We start from the raw sequence: 19317 nt of genomic DNA on the forward strand, positions 1-19317 counted from the left end.
ACATACATCTTCTATTTTTTAAGGTCAGGTCTATCCTAGTCTTATCCATTTGAATATAGACGCTGGTCCCTTAGTTAGGCTTTAGTTTTTCCACAATATATACAATATCTCTTAGAGCACCTCATCTAAAGAAGACCAGTAACATCCATTTTCTTTTAACTGGTACCTTCTTCTGCTATAATTACATTGCTCAGACTGTATCCCCAATTTCAGAAGCAAAATAAACAAGAACAGAAGAAATACTGCCAGGTTTTATTAATTTATCTTATTTAATTTTCCCTCCTAATTTCCTAAAACCCAGGTATTGTAGAATATGGATATAAATGTTATTAAGGTAATTAATTTTTTTTCCCAAGAGCCTATTACTGCTTCAACAAAGCAGAATCTAATTTCTTTGTATCACAATGAACTACTCCTAAGGTCAATACCTCTAGATTATCCAATATTCAAGGCTTCATAATGAACTTAGCAATTAAAAGTAGTAACCAAAATCAGAAAACATAAACATTTCATAGAACTAAAGCCTTCTTAAACTAGCTATATAAGCCAAGGAGAAATGGACCTTAAAACCATTATGTGGTAAACTCTAAGAATCTGGAATTCAAACAGTCTTGCTTTATTGCATGCATGGAGTATTTTTTTTTTTCATGCAAGTTTGTATCCTTTAAAAGGTAAATTAGAGGGGTGCCTGGCTGGCTCAGTTGGTTAAGTGTGTGACTTCTACTCAGGTCATGATTTCATGGTCCATGAGTTTGAGCCCAGCATTGGGCTCTGTGCTGACACCTCAGAGCCTGGAAGCTGCCTTCAAATTCTTTGTCTTCCTCTCTCTCTGCCCCTCCTCTGCTCTCTCTCTCTCTCTCTCTCTCTCTCTCTCTCTCTCTCTCAAAAGTAATGAAAGACACTTAAAAAATAAAATTAAAATTAAATTAAATAAAGGTAAATTAGAAAAAGTCATCCAAGTTTGGACTAGAATTTGGTCATGTCAAAAGAGGGATCAAAATGTAGCTGGGCAAGAATCTTGAGAAGAGTTTTTGTTTTTTGTTTCTGTTTTGTCTTCTCTCTTTTTGTATTTGCCTCATTGTCCTTGCAACAACTGGGAACATAGAAGGGGAAGAATGGGACATTGTGCACCTGTCTACTGCAGGGGGGACTTGGTTCTGCTGGGTTATGAAACTGCTCTGTGTTAGCTTTATATCCAACCTAGAAGCTACACAGCTGGTCACAATTCCCCTGAGTATTGAGGACGCCCAACAGTGATTTTCCAGACAGCTTAACTTGTTTTCAGACATGGTTCAAGAGAACTCTAAGGTTATGATTTAAAAATAAAAATAAAAATAAAAAGTAACATTTCAGATTGCTTATCTCTATTTCATTTAGTTCTTTTTACGGAATTCTGTCTTGTTTTTTCATTTGGAGCAAATTCCTCTGTATCCACACTTTGCTTGACCTCCTATTTGTTTCAGTGAATGAGGCTGAACAGCCACCTTTCTCCAACTGGAAGGCATGATGTGTGGATGGTCGACGCTTGTGTAGACTCTTTGTGCCCAGTGGCTGGTGGACTGGGGGGGTCCCAGGTCATTCTGCCTTGTGGCTGCCCTGTGGACGGGCTGGAGGTGGGGTGGCCCCGGGGCTGTGGGCACTGAGGGCGCCCCTGGGTGGACAGGGTGGAGGTGGGCTGGGGGAGGTGTGTGCCCTGAGGGTGCCTGGGGGGCGGGGCGGCTGGGGCTCCGCGCCGCCGTCCAGGTGGAGGGGGAGCACGAACTGTGAAACTTCCAGCGGCTCCGCACTCTTTCGTGGGGCTCCAAGGCCACACCTGTTACGTTGTACTTGCCCTTTTCCACCGGGGTTGTTTTCCGAGCCCGAGGGCATCTGTGGCAGAGCTCCCGGAGGCGGAGGCGGAGGCGGAGGCGGCGCGCTTCCCTGGCACCTGGAACTGAGTTTGGGGCCTCGTCGCGGGCTCCCCGGGGCAGAGGGCACGCCGGGGGCACTCGCCGACCTCTGACCCGGAAGGCCTCTAGTCGCTCCACCCCCCCCACCTTCCGGGCTTCCTGCTAGGCCTGGTTTCTTTGGGTTCTGGTTATTCCTTTGTTTGTTTCTTAGATGTTCAGTTGTTTCTTTTGAGAGAAACAGAGAGACAGGGCAGAGAGAGCCCGGGCAGGGGAGGAGCAGAGAGAGTGGAGACAGAGATTCCCAAGCAGGGTCCGCCCTGCGGGCCCGGAGCCAGATGGGAGGGTGGATCCCAGGGACCCAGAAATCGTGACCTGAGCCGGGCGGGTCAGATGCTGAGCCGACCAAGCCACCCAGGCGCCCCTCTAGTTGCTCCTTTAAACCACAGCTTTCTCTCTGCGCCCCAGGGCGGGCGAATCTGTACCGGGAGCCTCAGTACCACCCCTGCGGGGGCAACTCCCGGCGTGGGGCGTGGGGCTGGGGTCCCTTTGTTATGGAGTCCTCTCTCTCTCTGCCTCGGGGTCAGCCCCCAGTACTCCTTCAGGACGAGCTGCCTTACCAACAGGTGCAGATCTGGTGGACCAGGCAAGGCCGGGGTTTTCCTAGCAGCCGGGTGTTCCTAGTGGCCAGGGTCTTCCTGGCGGCCGGGGCCTTCCTGGTGGCCGGGGTTTTCCTAGTGGCGGGGACTTATGTTGGTGGGGTCTTCCTGGAGGCCGGGGTCTTCCTAGTCTCTGTCTGGGAACACAGCCCTGAACTGGCTTCTGGAGAGAGGAAACCTATGGCTCCTTGTTACCAGGCCAGTGCAAGGCTCTGAGCACATACTCAGCAATCCGTTAATGAATTCCACAATTAAGTGCACTCTCCACTTTTACTTTCCTTATGTTCCTGACTATACGAGTGATTCAGACTTTTTTTTTTTTTTTTTTAAGTTCATGGACTGTAGATGTGCAACTCACCAGCTTGAGTGTGCTAATAGTGTGTTTCTTTCCTTCTCTTTTTCAGTCTGTTCCCAGTATTCTAGAGGAGTGTTTGCCATTTTCGGACTCTACGATAAGAGGTCGGTACACACCTTGACCTCGTTCTGCAGCGCCTTGCACATCTCCCTCATCACACCGAGTTTCCCCACGGAGGGGGAGAGCCAGTTTGTGCTGCAGCTCAGACCGTCCTTGCGGGGCGCGCTCCTGAGTCTGCTGGACCACTACGAATGGAACTGTTTCGTCTTCCTGTACGACACGGACAGGGGTAAGTCGCAATTCCACGCCCACATGAGTAAAACCCTCACTTTCAAGCAGAAGTGGCCTGGTATCACTTTTGTGACTTAGGGAAATAATTTGAGCTCTACTGCAGCTAAAATCAGAAAAGGGTCAATGGGTATTGTCAGTAATTTCATCTGGAAACTTCCAATTAAATGAGCATCAGATACACCAGGTTATTCATGAGCCAACCATGCTCTGTGACTTAGCTGAAATCAAGATAAATACTTCTTTGAACATTTCTGTGATGATATTTCAGGTACAATCAGGAAATAAATGTCTTTTGCCTCAAGTGAAGATGATTTCATGTCTTGGAATGTCTTTAAGGGAGCAAGTTGATTTTTCAGTCTGCATCTCTATATCTATAATTTTATTTAAAAAAGAAAAAGGAAAAAGAAAGTAGTAGTTGAACCATATCCATGGGTTTGACATGTGAAACTTGAAGTGAGTAATTGAAATGTGGTGACAGTGCGGTACAGATTTGGGGTAAGGCTTCGGGGCCCTGGCAACCTTACATTTTACCATAACCTATCGGGCTCTGAAGATCAGGAACTGATACTATGCAACCCATGTGTTGGAAAAACAAGGTGAATAAGTTATTGACAATCATCCATTTTTATACAGGTTTGAGATACTTTGACTTTTCATTGCGAGACATAACTTAAATTCGCATATTCTTTTTTTTATTTTTTCTTTCTATTTAGTGTCTAGAATCACAGCAACAGATTATATTGCAGAATAAACAGCAGGGAACTCCCTTTGGGCTTTTTATCTTCAATATTTTTCCCTTAAAGAGTATATATGACAAGAAGTTGGAATAAAAATTCAAACTGGCAACGTTTTGAGAATATCATTGAATAGAATTCTGTCTGTGACATGAGTAAAACAATAAGCATAAAACAATGAACAAGCAAAATAAATCTTTTGAAGATGTAATTATCTTCAAAGGCCAAAGCATAATTTCCTATTTTCAGAGATGGTATATCCTATAAGATGTCACACCACTGGTGGTCCTAGTAAATTTTATATTGGTTTTCTTGCTAAGTTTTCCTTTCAGTAACAAGTTTAGAAAACTTAATGTCATCAGTGTATTTTTTGCATGGTTGCCACATGCCGTAATTCTCATTTGGAAATATGGGAGCCTACCCATGTCTTGTGATGACATTTTCCAATATCTAAAAGTCCAAAGCATCCTAGAGCTTTGTATGTATGATAGATGAGAGAAATCATTCTGTTCATTTCTAACTTTTGGAAAAATCCTTCAATAAGAGGACACTGAAAATTGAACCATAAGGCAACTTAAAACAACAATGAGGTATTACTACCTTATTAGAATGGCCAAGATCCAGATGACTGACAATGACACATGCTGGTGAGCATGCAGAGCAACAGGGGCTCTTGTTCATTGTTGGTGAGAATGCATAATGGTACAGTCGTTTGAAAGTCAAGGTGGCAGTTTTTTACAAAACTAAATACATGCTTACCTTGTGATGTAGCATTCGTGCTCTTTGGTATTTACCTATAAGTGGAAAACTTATGTCCCCGCAAAAACCTGCACACAGATACTTATAGCACCTTTATTCACAATTACCAGAACTCAGAAGCAACAAAATGTCCTTCAGTAGGTGGATGAATAAATAAATGTGGTTCATCCAGACAATGGAATATTATTCAATGAGCTATCAATACATTAAAAACCATGCAGGGACCTTAAATGCAGAGTCCTACTAAGTGTAGAAGCCAATCTGAAAAGGCTACATGCTATATTTCAACTATATGACGTTCTGGAAAAGGCAAAGCTATGGAGACAGTAAAGAGATTAGTGGCTGCCAGAGGTTAAGGGGAAAGAGGGATGAACAGGTGAATCACAGAGGATTTGTCAGGCAGCGAAGTTGCTCAGTATGATGCTGGCATTGGATCATGATGTGACACTATGATAATGGTAGACATGTCATTATACATTTGCCCAAACACATAGAACGTCTGAAACCAAGGGTGAACCCTAATGTAAACCGAGGACTTTAGGTGATAATGATATGTCAGTATAGCTTCATCAGTTGTAACATATGAATGTCAAATGCAAAAAAAAAAAAAAATTACACCTGAATAAAGTTGACTTACGATGTTAAAAAATTGAATCATGATGTAAAGAAATACAAACTGGGATATATATAGATGAGACTATTCTTTATGTGGTTCTTTATGATATAGCTTTGGGCACAAGATCCTTATTTTATGACATCTTGATCTTATAGAAATATCAGTGGGTCCTGTGTCTTACTTTTTCTCTCTGTGCCTGGGTCCATCAGTCTCTGGCAAGAAGAAGGTTGTAGGCGTTCGTGCATCAGCCTCCCTACCAAACAGGGATTCAAAGTGATGCTTTGCTTTCACACTAGTATGTACTTTCCGGGATCCTCACCCCTGTGTAGCACATCAGATGCTTCAACCCTGAGCCATGTCCCATCCCGTCTGTCCAGGAATCTCTCTAGTATAAGCAGACCTATTTCGTTCTTGAAAGAATCTTTCTCCTGGCTGAGTTTCTGCCTCCCAAGGCTTAAACCCTTCATGGAACAAGCTCTGTTTCTTCTAATATGGCATCTTGTTACCTTTAACATTCCTACTGGCTTGCTGAACAAAGCCTGCTTTTCCTTGTTGTCTCCCTGTCCTGCTTTTAACCAGCTAATGCAAGTCACGCTCTCAAATTTCTAATTCTCTCTAGTAGTTGCTGCAGGATGAACAGCCAGCCCTTTGCACTGCTTTCTAGTAGAGTAATACAACCCATCTTCAAAACAGACACCTTTATCCCAAGGGATAATTGCATGAATGAAAAAATAACATATCAGGAAGATGGCTCTTTATATTTTTTACTGAAGTATATTTGACGTACGATGTTATATTAGTTTCAGGGGTACAACATAGTGACTCAACACTTCTTTGCATTACTCAGTGTTCACCACAATAAGTGTGGTCACCATCTGTCACCATACAGTGTTATTACAGTATCGACTCTATTCCCTATGCTGTACTTTTCATCTCTGTGATTTACTTATTTTATAAATGGAAATTTGTGGCCGTGTCGTGGTGTTGAGATGGTTCACTCTATCATAACATGACCGTGCTTCTCGATATTCTTGGTTTCAGTTAAGTACTTGCAAAAGACAGTAATAATTTTTTCTCCCTTTGAAATTGTTGTGCTCATTTTATAAGTTTAGGATCACAAGATCAATTTATTTCCTCTTAGATAGTGGGCTTAAAATTATGTATCACTATCACCAACCGAGGTATGAACTTCAGTTGTGAGCTTGATTAATTTCTCTCATAAACATAGTTGGCTAAGAGTCATCTGTATTTTCACATCATGCAGAAAAAGAGAGCACACATCCACTTTAAAGATAAGAATTTTTTTTATAATGTACGAAACCACCTGTCAAGAAATAAGATGGTTTAGTACATTTTAGTACTTTTCTCTGATCTTCAGTTATCCTTAACTGTTTATTTCAACATTTTTCCTGTTACAAATAACTGCCTTAATATGACCCTGAATTTCTCCACAATCTTGAGTGGAACATGGCTGTCTGATGCATCATAAATCATTATTTTGGAATATGTTATCTCATTGATCCACTTAGTTATTTCTGAAATCTTTTTTTTTTTTTAATTTTTTTTTCAACGTTTATTTATTTTGGGGACAGAAAGAGACAGAGCATGAACGGGGGAGGGGCAGAGAGAGAGCGAGACACAGAATCGGAAACAGGCTCCAGGCTCTGAGCCATCAGCCCAGAGCCCGACGCGGGGCTCGAACTCACGGACCGCGAGATCGTGACCTGGCTGAAGTCGGACGCTTAACCGACTGCGCCACCCAGGCGCCCCAAGAAATCTTAATCCCCGTAGTGATACACTGATCTTATAAAATACAAGAGCTTCACTCTGTCATAACTTAAGGTAGTGTTTTTATGATGAATTGTCGTCAAAGGAATGATATTTTCTTTCCTCTGATGTAAGACTTCTCTTCAAGTTCTGCTCTGCTCGTGGTGAACTGTGTGAACGTACCTGTATGTTTGTCCACATATGTCAGGGAGAAATAGAGACAGGGACAGAGAAGGAGGAAGGTTGAACTGCATTGTCTTTAAGGTCCATTCATGTTATCTTTAATGTTTCTTTATATTCCAGATGATATTGTATATAAATAAATATGTATTATATTCCAAATTCCTTCCCTAGAAACGGTGGGCAGAAAAAGAAAGATGGTAGGTCACATAAGCATCCTGTTTATCAGGTTGCTCCGGGCTTCTTTTCACTTGACGGCCTCTCAAAGAAGAAGAGTGTTCGTCCATTTTTTCATTCAGTTTATGCACTTACCATTCAATAAAAATGTATTGTTCACCTTGTCTGTATCGGACACTTTGATACGTATTTAGAATGCAGTGATGGGGGTGCCTGGGTGGCTCAGTCGGTTAAATGTCCATCTTTAGCTCAGGTCATGATCTCAGATCACGGGTTCGAGTCCCATGTCTGGCTTTTCACTGATGCTGTGGAGCCTGCTTCCTTCTGATTCTCTGTCTCCCTCTCTTTGTTCCCCTCCCTTGCTTTCTCCCTTGCTTTTTTTAAAAAAAAAATTTTTTTTAACTTAAAAAAAATTTTAATTTTAAATTTTAAAAAGTTTTTTTTTAAAAAGAATGCAGTGATGAGCAAGACTGTACTAGGATGAAGTTAACTCACTTGCTATAGCTTCATTAGGAAATGGCACACAAGATTCTGTTTGATAGCCAAGAGCTTGCCTTTGAGACACAGTGTGATGTTTTTACATTTGGAATAAAACTTTGGTAAGATTTTTGAGTTGATAAATTTAAGGCTATTGAATATGTTTGAAATGCTGCTTATGAACCTGAAGATCTGAATATTAAATTTTAATTAGTTACCTTAAGTAGTCACATTTGCCTAATGGCTACCTACCATATGGGACAACACAGTGTATCTAAACAATGAGCTCATTTGGAACAACATATTTTAGTTTGAGCGAGATGTCCAAATCTTTTCTCAATTCATGTAGGAAAAGAACTTAGAGAACACCCTGTGCAGAATCCTTTTTATAGTAATTTTCACATTACATTGTGTGTATATTTATATATCTTTTCTTCCCCCAGAAATACATCTTTCAGCAGTAATTATTATATCTTGCTGCATTTATATCTTTTCTGTGTAGCATAGTAACCCCTAATAAGTATGCCATAAACATGGAGTGGATGAATGACTTAATCAAAGTCCTTGACAATAGGTATCAAATAATTTTGATGCTCTCATAACTAATCATGTAATTCAAATTTTATTAATGATTAAAATCTTTGTTTATTTTTGAGAGAGAGAGAGAGAGAGAACATGAGCAGGGAGGGACAGAGAGAAAGAGAGAGAATCCCAAGCAGGCTCCATGCTGACAGCTGAGAGCCCAACACGGGACTCAAATTCATGAGCCAAGAGATCATGACAGAGCCAATGCTGAACACTTAATCGACTGAGCCACCCAGGTGCCTCAATTGTTTTGTTTTGTTTTTTAATGATACTGTATTTTAATGTATCAAATAATTCCTATATTAATCAAAATGAAAAATTCTCCTATAGAGATGGTCCTTGAATTAAATTTTTTCTTATCATGAAAAAGTATGGAGCAGCCTGAAAAAGAACATCCCTTTTTTTTTTTTTAAATATAATTTATTGTCAAATTGGCGAAAATGTAGTGTGTACAGTGTGCTCTTGGTTTGGGGGTAGATTCCCGTGGTTCATCACTTACACATAACACCCAGTGCTCATCCCAGCAAGTGCCCTCCTCTATACCCATCATCCATTTTCCCCTCCCCCCCCAATCCCCTATTAACCCTCAGTTTGTTCTCAGTATTTCAGAGTTTCTTATGGTGTGCCTCCCTGCCTCTCTGTAACTATTTTTTCCCCTTCCCTTCCCCATGATCTTCTGCTCAGTTTCTCAAGTTCCACATATGAATGGAAATGTGATATCTGTCCTTCTCTGACTGACTTATTTCACCCAGCATAATACCCTCCAGTTCCATCCACGTTGCTAAAATGGCAGGATTTCATTCTTCCTCATTGCCAAGTAGTATTCCATTGTATATATAAACCTCATCTTCTTTATCCATTCATCAGTTGATGGACATTTAGGCTCTTTCCATAATTTGGCTACTGTTGAAAGTGGGGCTATAAACATTGGGGTACAAGTGCCCCTATGCATCAGCACTCCTGTATCCCTGGGGTAAATTCCTAGCAGTGCTATTGCTGGGTCATAGGGTAGGTCTGTTTTTAATTTTTTCAGGAACCTCCACACTGTTTTCCAGAGTGGCTGCACCAGTTTGCAAAAAACATGGAACGCTTCATGAATTTGTGTATCATCCTTGCACAAGGGCCAGGCCAGTCTTCTCTGTATCGTTCCAGTTTTAGTATATGTGCTGCTGAAGTGAGCACTGAAAAAGAACATTCTTGATTTAGATATAATCAAGCTAAATATTTAAAACACTTTAAAATAATCCATATTTTTGGCATTATAAAACCTTGAATTTTTGTCAAATCTACTTAACAAGATGTCATTTTTCCTTGAGCGAAAAAGAGATGTTAATTTAAATAATACAAGAAGTCATTATTTTCTCACTTGAAATAGATGTTTTCAAAGGAAAATATTTTTTACTTCTGTGTATTGCACAGAATTGTACATATTTATGATGCATCTGTGGCCATTCCCAACACCACGGGTCACAAGATGAATTTATGATCAAGGGAGAGATGAAGAGATATAAACCTAATATTTAAAAATTCTTTTCTTTTAATGTTCATTTATTTATTTATTTTGAGAGAGAGGGAGAGAGAGAATCCCAAGCAGGCTCCATGCTATCATCTGAGACTTGATGTGGGCTCGATCTCACAAACTGTGTGATCATGACCTGAGCCGAAATCAAGCATTGGATGTTTAAATGACTGAGCCACCCAGGTGCCCCTAACATTTAAAACTTGTAAGGATCACTGTCATTATTTTTCATGCACCCATTCTGGAGGCCAGAGTAAGCAGTGGCTGGCGCTATTCTTGTTTTATTTCATCCTTCTCTTTAATGCTTAATGTTCAACGTTTTATCGCATTGGCCGTTTCCAGGTTCGCAGCGTTATTTCAGGGGTTGCTGAATATCTTGTGTTCAATATATGAATTATTATTATAACATTATGTAAATTGTCCCTAGGAGACATGGATTTGGCAAGACATAGAGTAGAAAACTTTAATTTGGGTTGGTTTGGCTTATTTCCTTTGGCCTGTTTTTTTTTTTTTTTTAACAAAACTATATTCCACACATAGCATAACATATTTTGAAAAACCTAGGAAACAACGTTGTGGGTGGCATAATGTATGTGTGCTGCTCCCCTGCGCTGAAGCCAGAGCAAGGAGGGAAGGGGGTGGAGAGGGGAGCTTGGGTGGGGAGGGCAGAGATCTTGCTATTTTATTTCTACTTTTTGGGTTTTGCTGCATACGTGCCTTTTATTTTTAAACTGCCTCAAATCCTTTTGCGAAAAGAGTCGAGATCTAAATCACAGAAATAGGAACAAATTAAGAGGCATGAGATACCTTTCCACAATACCTCTCTTAACTTTCCAGTAAAAAGCCTATTGAATAAATGGCTCCAGAGAGCTCGCCTGCCTTCCCTTCGGGTTCTCAGCTCCACTTCTCTATTTCTTCTCACATTGCCCTATTCTTTTACTCTTTCCCTCCTTCGTGCATCACAACATAGAGTGTTTAGGCAACATGGTTCCATGGACCTGGGAACCTCAGTCCTCTGTCACTCATTACCAGCATGGGCTTGTGGTAAACTCACGCCCATAGGTAATGTAGGGGGATAACAGAGCAGAAAAGTGCAAGGAATATGGTGTAATGACTTCAGTTCACACCAAAATAATATCACTGGCTCTGCTTCTTCTTTGAAATTCCTTTCTGAGAGGTGTGAGATGGGGAACATTTTCAGGGATGACTGCGCACCTGTCACCTGGCCTTGGAGCTGCTCAGAGGAGTGCTGAGTGTGTAGGGGTGCTTACGAGTTCCCGCCTCCCAGTTTCCAGTTACTGTGCAGGTTCATGTGATGCCAGCACACATCTCCCATGAATTGTGCCACTTACAATGCAATTTTCTTATTAAAAACAAAATTAGAAACACATTAGCAAAACAGAGATCTTTGATGTATAAATTCAGGAGAAGTAAGAATCTTTCAGAAACTAACCTGGTGTTATCCAAGAAGGGATGAAAATTTATCATTAGTGCTTGGTACATTCAGCCTCATTTCAGTGTATTTCCTAATCCTCAGGGAAAACACCTTTAACTGTAAAACCCTTACTGGGATGAAGAGGAGTTCCCTTTTTATAAACTTCCCATGGCGAACCTCAGGCATTTATCTTTGTTTATAATTAACTCATTAGGATTTAGACTGTTTTTTATAGCTCACTTAAATATGTTTGCTTACTGATATTTATTACATTTTTCATCAGGCTGATGATGCCAAATATTTACTTGTTACCAGCTGCCAAGTGTGAGGCTAGCCCATTCTGTCAGGAGGAGAACACACTTCACTCTGTGTTTCAAGCATGTATCACTGCCTTCCTGCTGGAGCTGGGCCAGTGGGAGAGCAAAGAAAAAAAACATGTGTAAACATAACAATGGAGCTTCCTATGGCGATTCTAACTTGTAATTGAGGGAGAAAAAGTAATCATAAGCTGGCAAGGCAGCCCCTGCTCCCTCTACAGCATCTCCTTTGGTGGCACTGCAGTGTCTGTCTTCGGCCCTCATTAACCTGATTCCACAGGCTGGCACCTCTGCGGGTTAGGAGGGGGGCATAGTGGATGGAGGGGCACATGCATGGGGTGAAGGAACCCTGGTGGGTATTTTCATAAAGAGGGTTACGTGTGCCATCCCTTTTCCCTGGGGAGAGGAGGCAAAGGGAGGCACGTGTATGTCTGTCCCCTCCCACCTTTCCTGGTTACAGAATGAAGGAGTTGAGGGCACGTGCCCTCAACTGGAAGTGCCATCCTTGTGCTAAAATCCCACGTGGATGATGAGCCAGAACCATACTGCCAGACAAGGGGGTTCTCAAAGAACAGTGCCATAAAGCTACAATGAGGGGTGCTGGAAGTGCCATGCTTGTGCTCAAATCCCATAAGTATGATGAACCAGAACCACACTGCCAAACAAGAGGGTTCTCGAAGAACAATGCCATAAAGGTACAACAAGCGTAGGCAGAGAAGGGGCCGGAGTGAGGAGCAGGACCATAAGCAGTGTGTGGACAGATTGGATATATTCTGGAGACACTCAGAGCCTACACTTGCTCTTGTGCCAGCAGCCTTCCACACATTCATTTGAAAGAGACCCAAGTGGACTGGCAGGGAAAGTAAATATGCAGCCTTCCACCAACATTTATGCCGGGTCTGTTTGGTTGTCATGTAGAAGGCACTAGACATATGCATTGTTGACTGACTGACAAACCACCTGTCAACATGGTCCTCCGTTCACGTTTGCTTCCCATTGTTGGTGCTCAGTGTGAAGAGAAGAGCAAGCAGATCTGGGTAGGACCGTTGGGAGCCCCTGCACCCTAGAAAGGTCATTGCGTTGGCCCCATTGACATGCACTGTTCAAACACACAAAATACAGGAGGAGCCAAGTTGGTGGAACAGCATGGAAGTTTTTTGTGTCTCGCATCTATGAAATACAGCCAGATCAACATTAAACCATCCTGCACACCTAGACAATTGATTTGAGGATTAACACAACAATCTGCACAACCTGAACCACAGAACTCAGCAGGAATTCACCCCAAAAGAAAAAGCAGGAAGAAACGACAGCCAGAGACTTAACCAAAACAGACACAAGTAGGATGTCTGAACCACAATTTAGAATCACGGTAATAAGAATATTAGCTGGAGTCAAAAATAGACTAGAATCCCTATCTGTGGAGATAAAAGAAGTAAAAGCTAGTCAGGATGAAATAAAAAATGCTATAACTGAGCTGCAATCTATAATGCATGCTATGGCAGCAAGGATGGATGAGGCAGAGCAGCAAATCAGCAACATAGAGACAAACTTTTGAGGAATAATGAAGCAGAAAAAAAGAGGGAGACTAAGGCAAAAGAGCATGATTTAATATTTAGAGAAACCAGTGACTCATTAAAAAGGAACAACATCAGAATCATAGGGGTCTCAGAAGATGAAGAGAGAGAAAAAGGAGTAGAAGAGTTATGTGAGCAAATCATAGAGGAAAACTTTCCTAACCTGAGGAAAGACAGACATCAAAATCCAGGAACCACAGAGGACTCCCATTAGATTCAACAAAAACTGACCATCATCGAGGCATATCATAGTCAAATTCACAAAATACTCAAGCAAGGAAATAATCCTGAAAGCATCAAGGGGTAAAAAGTCTTTAACTTACAAGGGAGGACAGATCAGGTTTGCAGCAGACCTATCTACAGAAACTTGGCAGGCCAGAAAGGAATGGCAGGATATATTCAATGTGCTATATCGGAAAAATATGCAGCCACAAATTCTTTGTACAGCAAGGCTGTCATTCAAAATAGAAGGAGAGATTAGAGGTAGCCCAGACAAACAAAAATTAAAAGAGTTCATGACCAATAAACCATCCCTGCAAGAAATTTTAAGGGGGACTCTCTGAGGGGAGAAAAGACTAAATACATACATACATACATACATACATACATACATACATACATACCAAAAGCAACAAAGACTAGAAAGGACCAGAGAACACCACCAGAAACTCCCAGCTCTACAAGCAACATAATGGCAATAAACTCATATCTTTCAGTACTCACTCTGAATGCCAGTGAACTAAATGCTCCAATTGAAAGATACAGGGTAACAGAATGGATAAGAAAACAGGATCCATCTATATGCTGTTTACAAGGGACCCACTTTAGACCTAAAGACACCTTCAGATTGAAAGTAAGGCGATGGAGAACCATCTACCATGCTAATGGTTGACAAAAGAAGACTGGAGTAGCCAAACGTATATCAGACAATCTAGACTTTAAAATAAAGACTATTACAAGAGATGATGAAAGGCATTATATCATAATTAAGGAGTCTATCCATCAAGAAGACATAACAGTTGGAAACATTTATGTAAACAGTTGTAAACATTTATGCTCCAAATGTGAAAGCACCCAAATATATAAATTGATTAATCCCAAACATAAAGAAACTCATTGATAATAATACAATAATAGTAGGAGACTTCAACACCCCACTTACAACAATGGACAGATCATCTAAACAAAGAATCAACAAGGAAACAATGGCTTTGAATGACACACTGGACCAAATGGACTTAACAGATATATTCAGAACATTTCATCCTAAAGCAGCAGAATATACATTCTTCTCCAGTGTACATGTAATGTTCTCCAGAATAGACCACATACTGGGGCACAAATCAGCCCTCAGCAAGTACAAAAAGATTGAGATCATACTTTGTGTATTTTCAGACCACAATGCTATGAAACTTGAAATTAACCACAAATAACTTGGAAAGGTAACAAATACTTGGAGACTGAAGAACATCCTACTAAAGAACGAATGGACTAACCAACAAGTTAAAGAAGAAACTAAAAAGTACATGGAAGCCAATGAAAATGATAACACCACAGCCAAAAACCTCTGGGACCCAGCAAAGGTGGTCATAAGAGGGAAGTGTATAGCATCCAGGCCTTCCTAAAGAAGGAAAAAAGGTCTCAGATACACATCCTAAACTTACACCTTAAAGAGCTGGAAAAAGAGCAGCAAATAAAACCCCAAACCAGCAGAAGACAGAAACTAATGAAAATTAGAGCAGAAATTAATGCTATTGAGAAAAAACAACAACAACAACAACAAAAAAAACAGTAGAACAGATCAGTGAAACCAGAAGCTGGTTCTTTGAAAGAATTAACAAAATTGATAAACCACTAGCCAGTTTAATCAAAAGGAAAGTACCCAAATAAATAAAATCAATAAGGCAAGAGAAGAGATCACACTGACACAGCAGAAGTAAAACCAATAATAAGAGAATATTATGAGCAATTATATGTCAATAAAATGGGCAATCTGGAAGAAATGGACAAATTCCTAGAAACATATACACTACCAAAACTGAAACAGGAAGAAATAGAAAATTTGTACAGACCCATAATCAGTAAAGAAATCTAATTAGTAATCAAAAATGTCCCAAAAAACAAGAGTCCAGGGCCAGATGGCTTTGCAGGGGAATTCTACCAAACATTTAAGGAAGAGTTAATACCTATTCTCTTGAAGCTGTCCCAAAAAATAGAAATAGAAGGAAAACTTCCAAACTCTTTCTATGAAGCCAACATTACCTTGATTCCAAAACCAGACAAAGACCCCACTAAAAAGAACTACAGACCAATTTCCCTGATGAATATGGATGCAAAAATCCTCAACAAGATATTAGCCAACCAGATCCAACAATATGTTAAAAACATTATTCACCATGACCAAGTGGGATTTATACCTGGGATGCAGGGCTGGTTCAATATCTGCAAAACAATCAATGTGATTCATCACATCAATAAAAGAAAGGACAAGAACAACATGATCCTCTCAATAGATGCAGAGAAAGCATTTGACAAAATACAGCATCCTTTCTTGATAAAAACCCTCAAGAAAGGAGGGATAGAAGGGTCATACGTCGAGATCATAAAAGCCATATATGAACGACCCAATGCTAATATCATCCTCAATGGGGAAAAGCTGAGAGCTTTCTCCCTAAGGTCAGGAACGAGACAGGGAGGTCCACTCTCTCCACTGATATTCAACATAGTATTGGAAGTCTTAGCCTCAGCAATCAGACAGCACATAGAAATAAAAGGCATCCAAATCGGCCAGGAGGAGGTCAAACTTACACTCTTCGCAGATGACATGATACTGTATATGGAAAACCCAAAAGATTCCACCAAAAAACTGCTAGAACTGATTCTTAAATTCAGCAAAGTTGCAGGATATAAAATCAGTGCACAGAAATCAGTTCCTATACACCAACAATGAAGAAACAGAAAGAGAAATCAAGGAAGTGATCCCATTTACAATTGCACCAAAAACCATAAAATACCTAGGAATAAATCTAACCAAAGAGGTGAACAATCTACCCACTGAAAACTATAGGGGCTTATGAAATAAATTGAAGAAGACACAAAAATTGGAAAAAGATTCCATGCTCCTGGATAGGAAGAACAAATATTGTTAAAATGTCAATAGTACCCAAAACAATCTACATATTCAATGAAATCCCTATCAAAATAACACTAGCATTCTTCACAGAACTAGAACAAACACCCCTACAATTTGTATGGAACCAGAAAAGACCCTGAGTAGGCAAAGCAATCTTGAAACAGAAAACCAAAGCAGGAAACATCACAATCCTGGACTTTGAACTGTATTACAAAGCTGTAATCATCAAGAAAGTATGGTACTGGCACAAAAACAGACACTCACATCACTGGAACATGGACCCACAGACGTATGGCCAACTAATCTTTGACAAAATAGGAATGGCAATCTCTTCAGCAAGTAGTGGTGGGAAAACTGGACAGCGACATGCAGAAAAATGAACCTGGACCACTTTCTTACACCATACACAAAAATAAAATCAAAATGGATGAAAAACCTAAATGTAAGACAGGAAGTGATCAGAATCCTCGAGGAGAAAGCAAGCAAAAACCTCTTTGACCTTGGTCACAACAACTTCTTACTCAACATGTCTCTAGACGCAAGGGAAAGAAAAGCAAAAATGAACTATTGGAACCTCACCAAAATAAAAAGCTTTTGCATGGTGAAGGAAACAGTCAGCAAAACTAAAAGACAACTGATGAAATGGGAGAAGATGTTTGCAAATGACATATCGGATAAAGGGTTAGTATCCAAAATCTGTAAAGAACTTATCAAACTAAACACCCAAAAAACAAATAATCCAGTGAAGAAATGGACAAAAGACATGGCAAAAGACATGTCATCCAGATGGCCAACTGACACATGAAAAAATGCTCAACATCACTCATCATCAGGGAAATACAAACCAAAACCACAAAGAGATACCCCCTCACACCTGTCAGAATGGCTAAAATCAACAACTCAGGCAACAAGGATGTTGACAAGAATGCAGAGAAAGAGGATCTCTTTTGCACTGCTGGTAGAAATGGAAACTGGTGCAGCCACTCTGGAAAACAATATGCAGGTTCCTCAAAAAATTAAAAATAGAACTACCCTACAACCCACCAATTGCATTACTAGGTATTTATCCAAGGAATACAGATGTGCTCTTTTGAAGGGACACTTGCACCACAATGTTTATAGCAGCACTATCAACAATAGCTAAAGTATGGAAAGAGGCCAAATGTCCATCGATGGAGGAATGGATAAAGAAGATGTGGTATAAATATATACAATTGAGTATTACTCACCAATCAAAAAGAATGAAATCTTGCCATTTGCAACTATGTGGATGGAACTGGAGGGTATTATGCTAAGTGAAATAACTCAGAGAAAGACAAATATCATATGACTTCACTCATATGAGGACTTTAAGAGACAAAAAAGGTGAACATAAGGGAAGAGAAGCAAAACTAATATAAAAACAGGGAGGGGGACAAAACATAAGAGACTCGTGAATATGGAGAACAAAGAGAGAGTTACTGGAGGGGTTTTGGGAGGGGTGAAGTGCTAAATGGGTAAGGGTCATTAAGGAATCTACCCCTGAATTCATTGTTGCACTATATGCTAACTAACTTGGATGTAAATTAAAAAAATAAAATAAAAATCAAACACACAAATTATAAACAGTTGTATGGAAGTCCAACAGAGCTCTGTTTCCCCCCCTTGGTCACTATATTAATGCTTCTTTTGAAATACTAAAGTCGTATAGAAAATTGTATCATGATAGACCCCTGAGCATGTACTCAGCCTGCCAGCTGAGTTATTTAGCCACGTCTGAGGACTAACAGGAGGAGCATGTTCCTGGAGGATCCTTAGATTGATGTAATGTGGGTATCATGTTTTAGCAGTTTTCTTATCTCAGACAGAGAAACTGTAAAGCTTTTGGACTGGCTGCATCTTTTCAGCAATCCTCACCTTTCTCAAGCTGTAAGTCTGCAAATGACTTGTCATTTTCTGACAACTTAGCCATTTAAAAAACAAAAAAACTGCTTAACTGAAGATCTGGGGGAAGATCTTTCTTTATGACCTCTGACTAAACATATTGCCTCAAGATAATCTAAGATTCTCTCTCTCCCTCTCTCTCTGCCCCTCCCCCACTTGTTCCTTCTCCCTCCCTCTCTCTCTCTCTCTCTCTCTTTCTCTCTCTCTGTCTCTCTCTCTCTCTCTCTCTCTCTCTCTCTGTCTCTCTCTCTCTCTCTCTCTCTCTCTCTCTCTCTATTTCTCTCTCTCTCCCTTACTATAAAAATGGAACAAATGTTAATGTAATAACAGCGCACAATATAGGCTGAAATCCTTACAGTGCGAAACTTATGCGAGAGGTCAGGTTTACTCAAGTGATACGCTTTGTAGTTAGTCACCATGTTCTAGTGCTTGACTTGACACTAGATTCGAAGGGGCACAGGCACCCTGTGCCTAGATTCTAGTGCTTGACTTGACACCTGTGCACGTACCATTCCCGCAGCCTCCGCCTTTAGTGCACATCTCTGTTTCCTCGTGTGACTCCCACTCATCCTTCAGGTGTGAGCATAATGTCTTCCAAGAAGTCTGTTCTACACACTTGCCCTCAAGTGTTAAGCCCCTTCCATGTGCTCGCGTAGCGCTCTCTGTTCCCCGTATCACACACAGTGTTCTGTCTCTTTCATTCCATGCCCTGTCACCACACTCTTTAGGGTCCACACTGGCCAGGACTCTGTCTTCCTCATTGGGTTTCCCTGAGCAGGGACTGTACCTGTCATGTAGTCACACTCAGTAAATAGGAAAGGATGGATCTTAAGGTCTCATCTTCACGTATATTGACGGTGACTTCAAGATCTATGTTTAGATAGAGCTCAGTTCTCACTCTTGCAGGAGACTCATGTTCAGAGTAAC

General features: G+C 40.6%; 1 protein-coding gene and 1 non-coding gene across 10 annotated transcripts in view; one reads left to right on the plus strand and one right to left on the minus strand.

Moving 5' to 3' along the window:
• Nucleotides 1-19317, plus strand: part of GRIA4 (glutamate ionotropic receptor AMPA type subunit 4) — a 480512-nt gene that overhangs the window by 228864 nt on the left and 232331 nt on the right. For all 9 annotated transcript variants that reach the window (XM_043579212.1, XM_043579210.1, XM_043579209.1 and 6 more), the window contains one exon: nucleotides 2950-3189. In XM_043579212.1, coding sequence (XP_043435147.1) covers nucleotides 2950-3189 — 240 coding nt within the window. The remainder of the gene's footprint in view (nucleotides 1-2949; nucleotides 3190-19317) is intronic.
• LOC122484519 lies at nucleotides 9562-9668 on the minus strand. Its single transcript, XR_006297591.1, has one exon. It is a non-coding gene; the product is annotated as a U6 spliceosomal RNA (small nuclear RNA).

Source organism: Prionailurus bengalensis, chromosome D1 (assembly GCF_016509475.1).
Source record: "Prionailurus bengalensis isolate Pbe53 chromosome D1, Fcat_Pben_1.1_paternal_pri, whole genome shotgun sequence".
NCBI classification, from domain to species: Eukaryota; Metazoa; Chordata; class Mammalia; order Carnivora; family Felidae; genus Prionailurus; species Prionailurus bengalensis.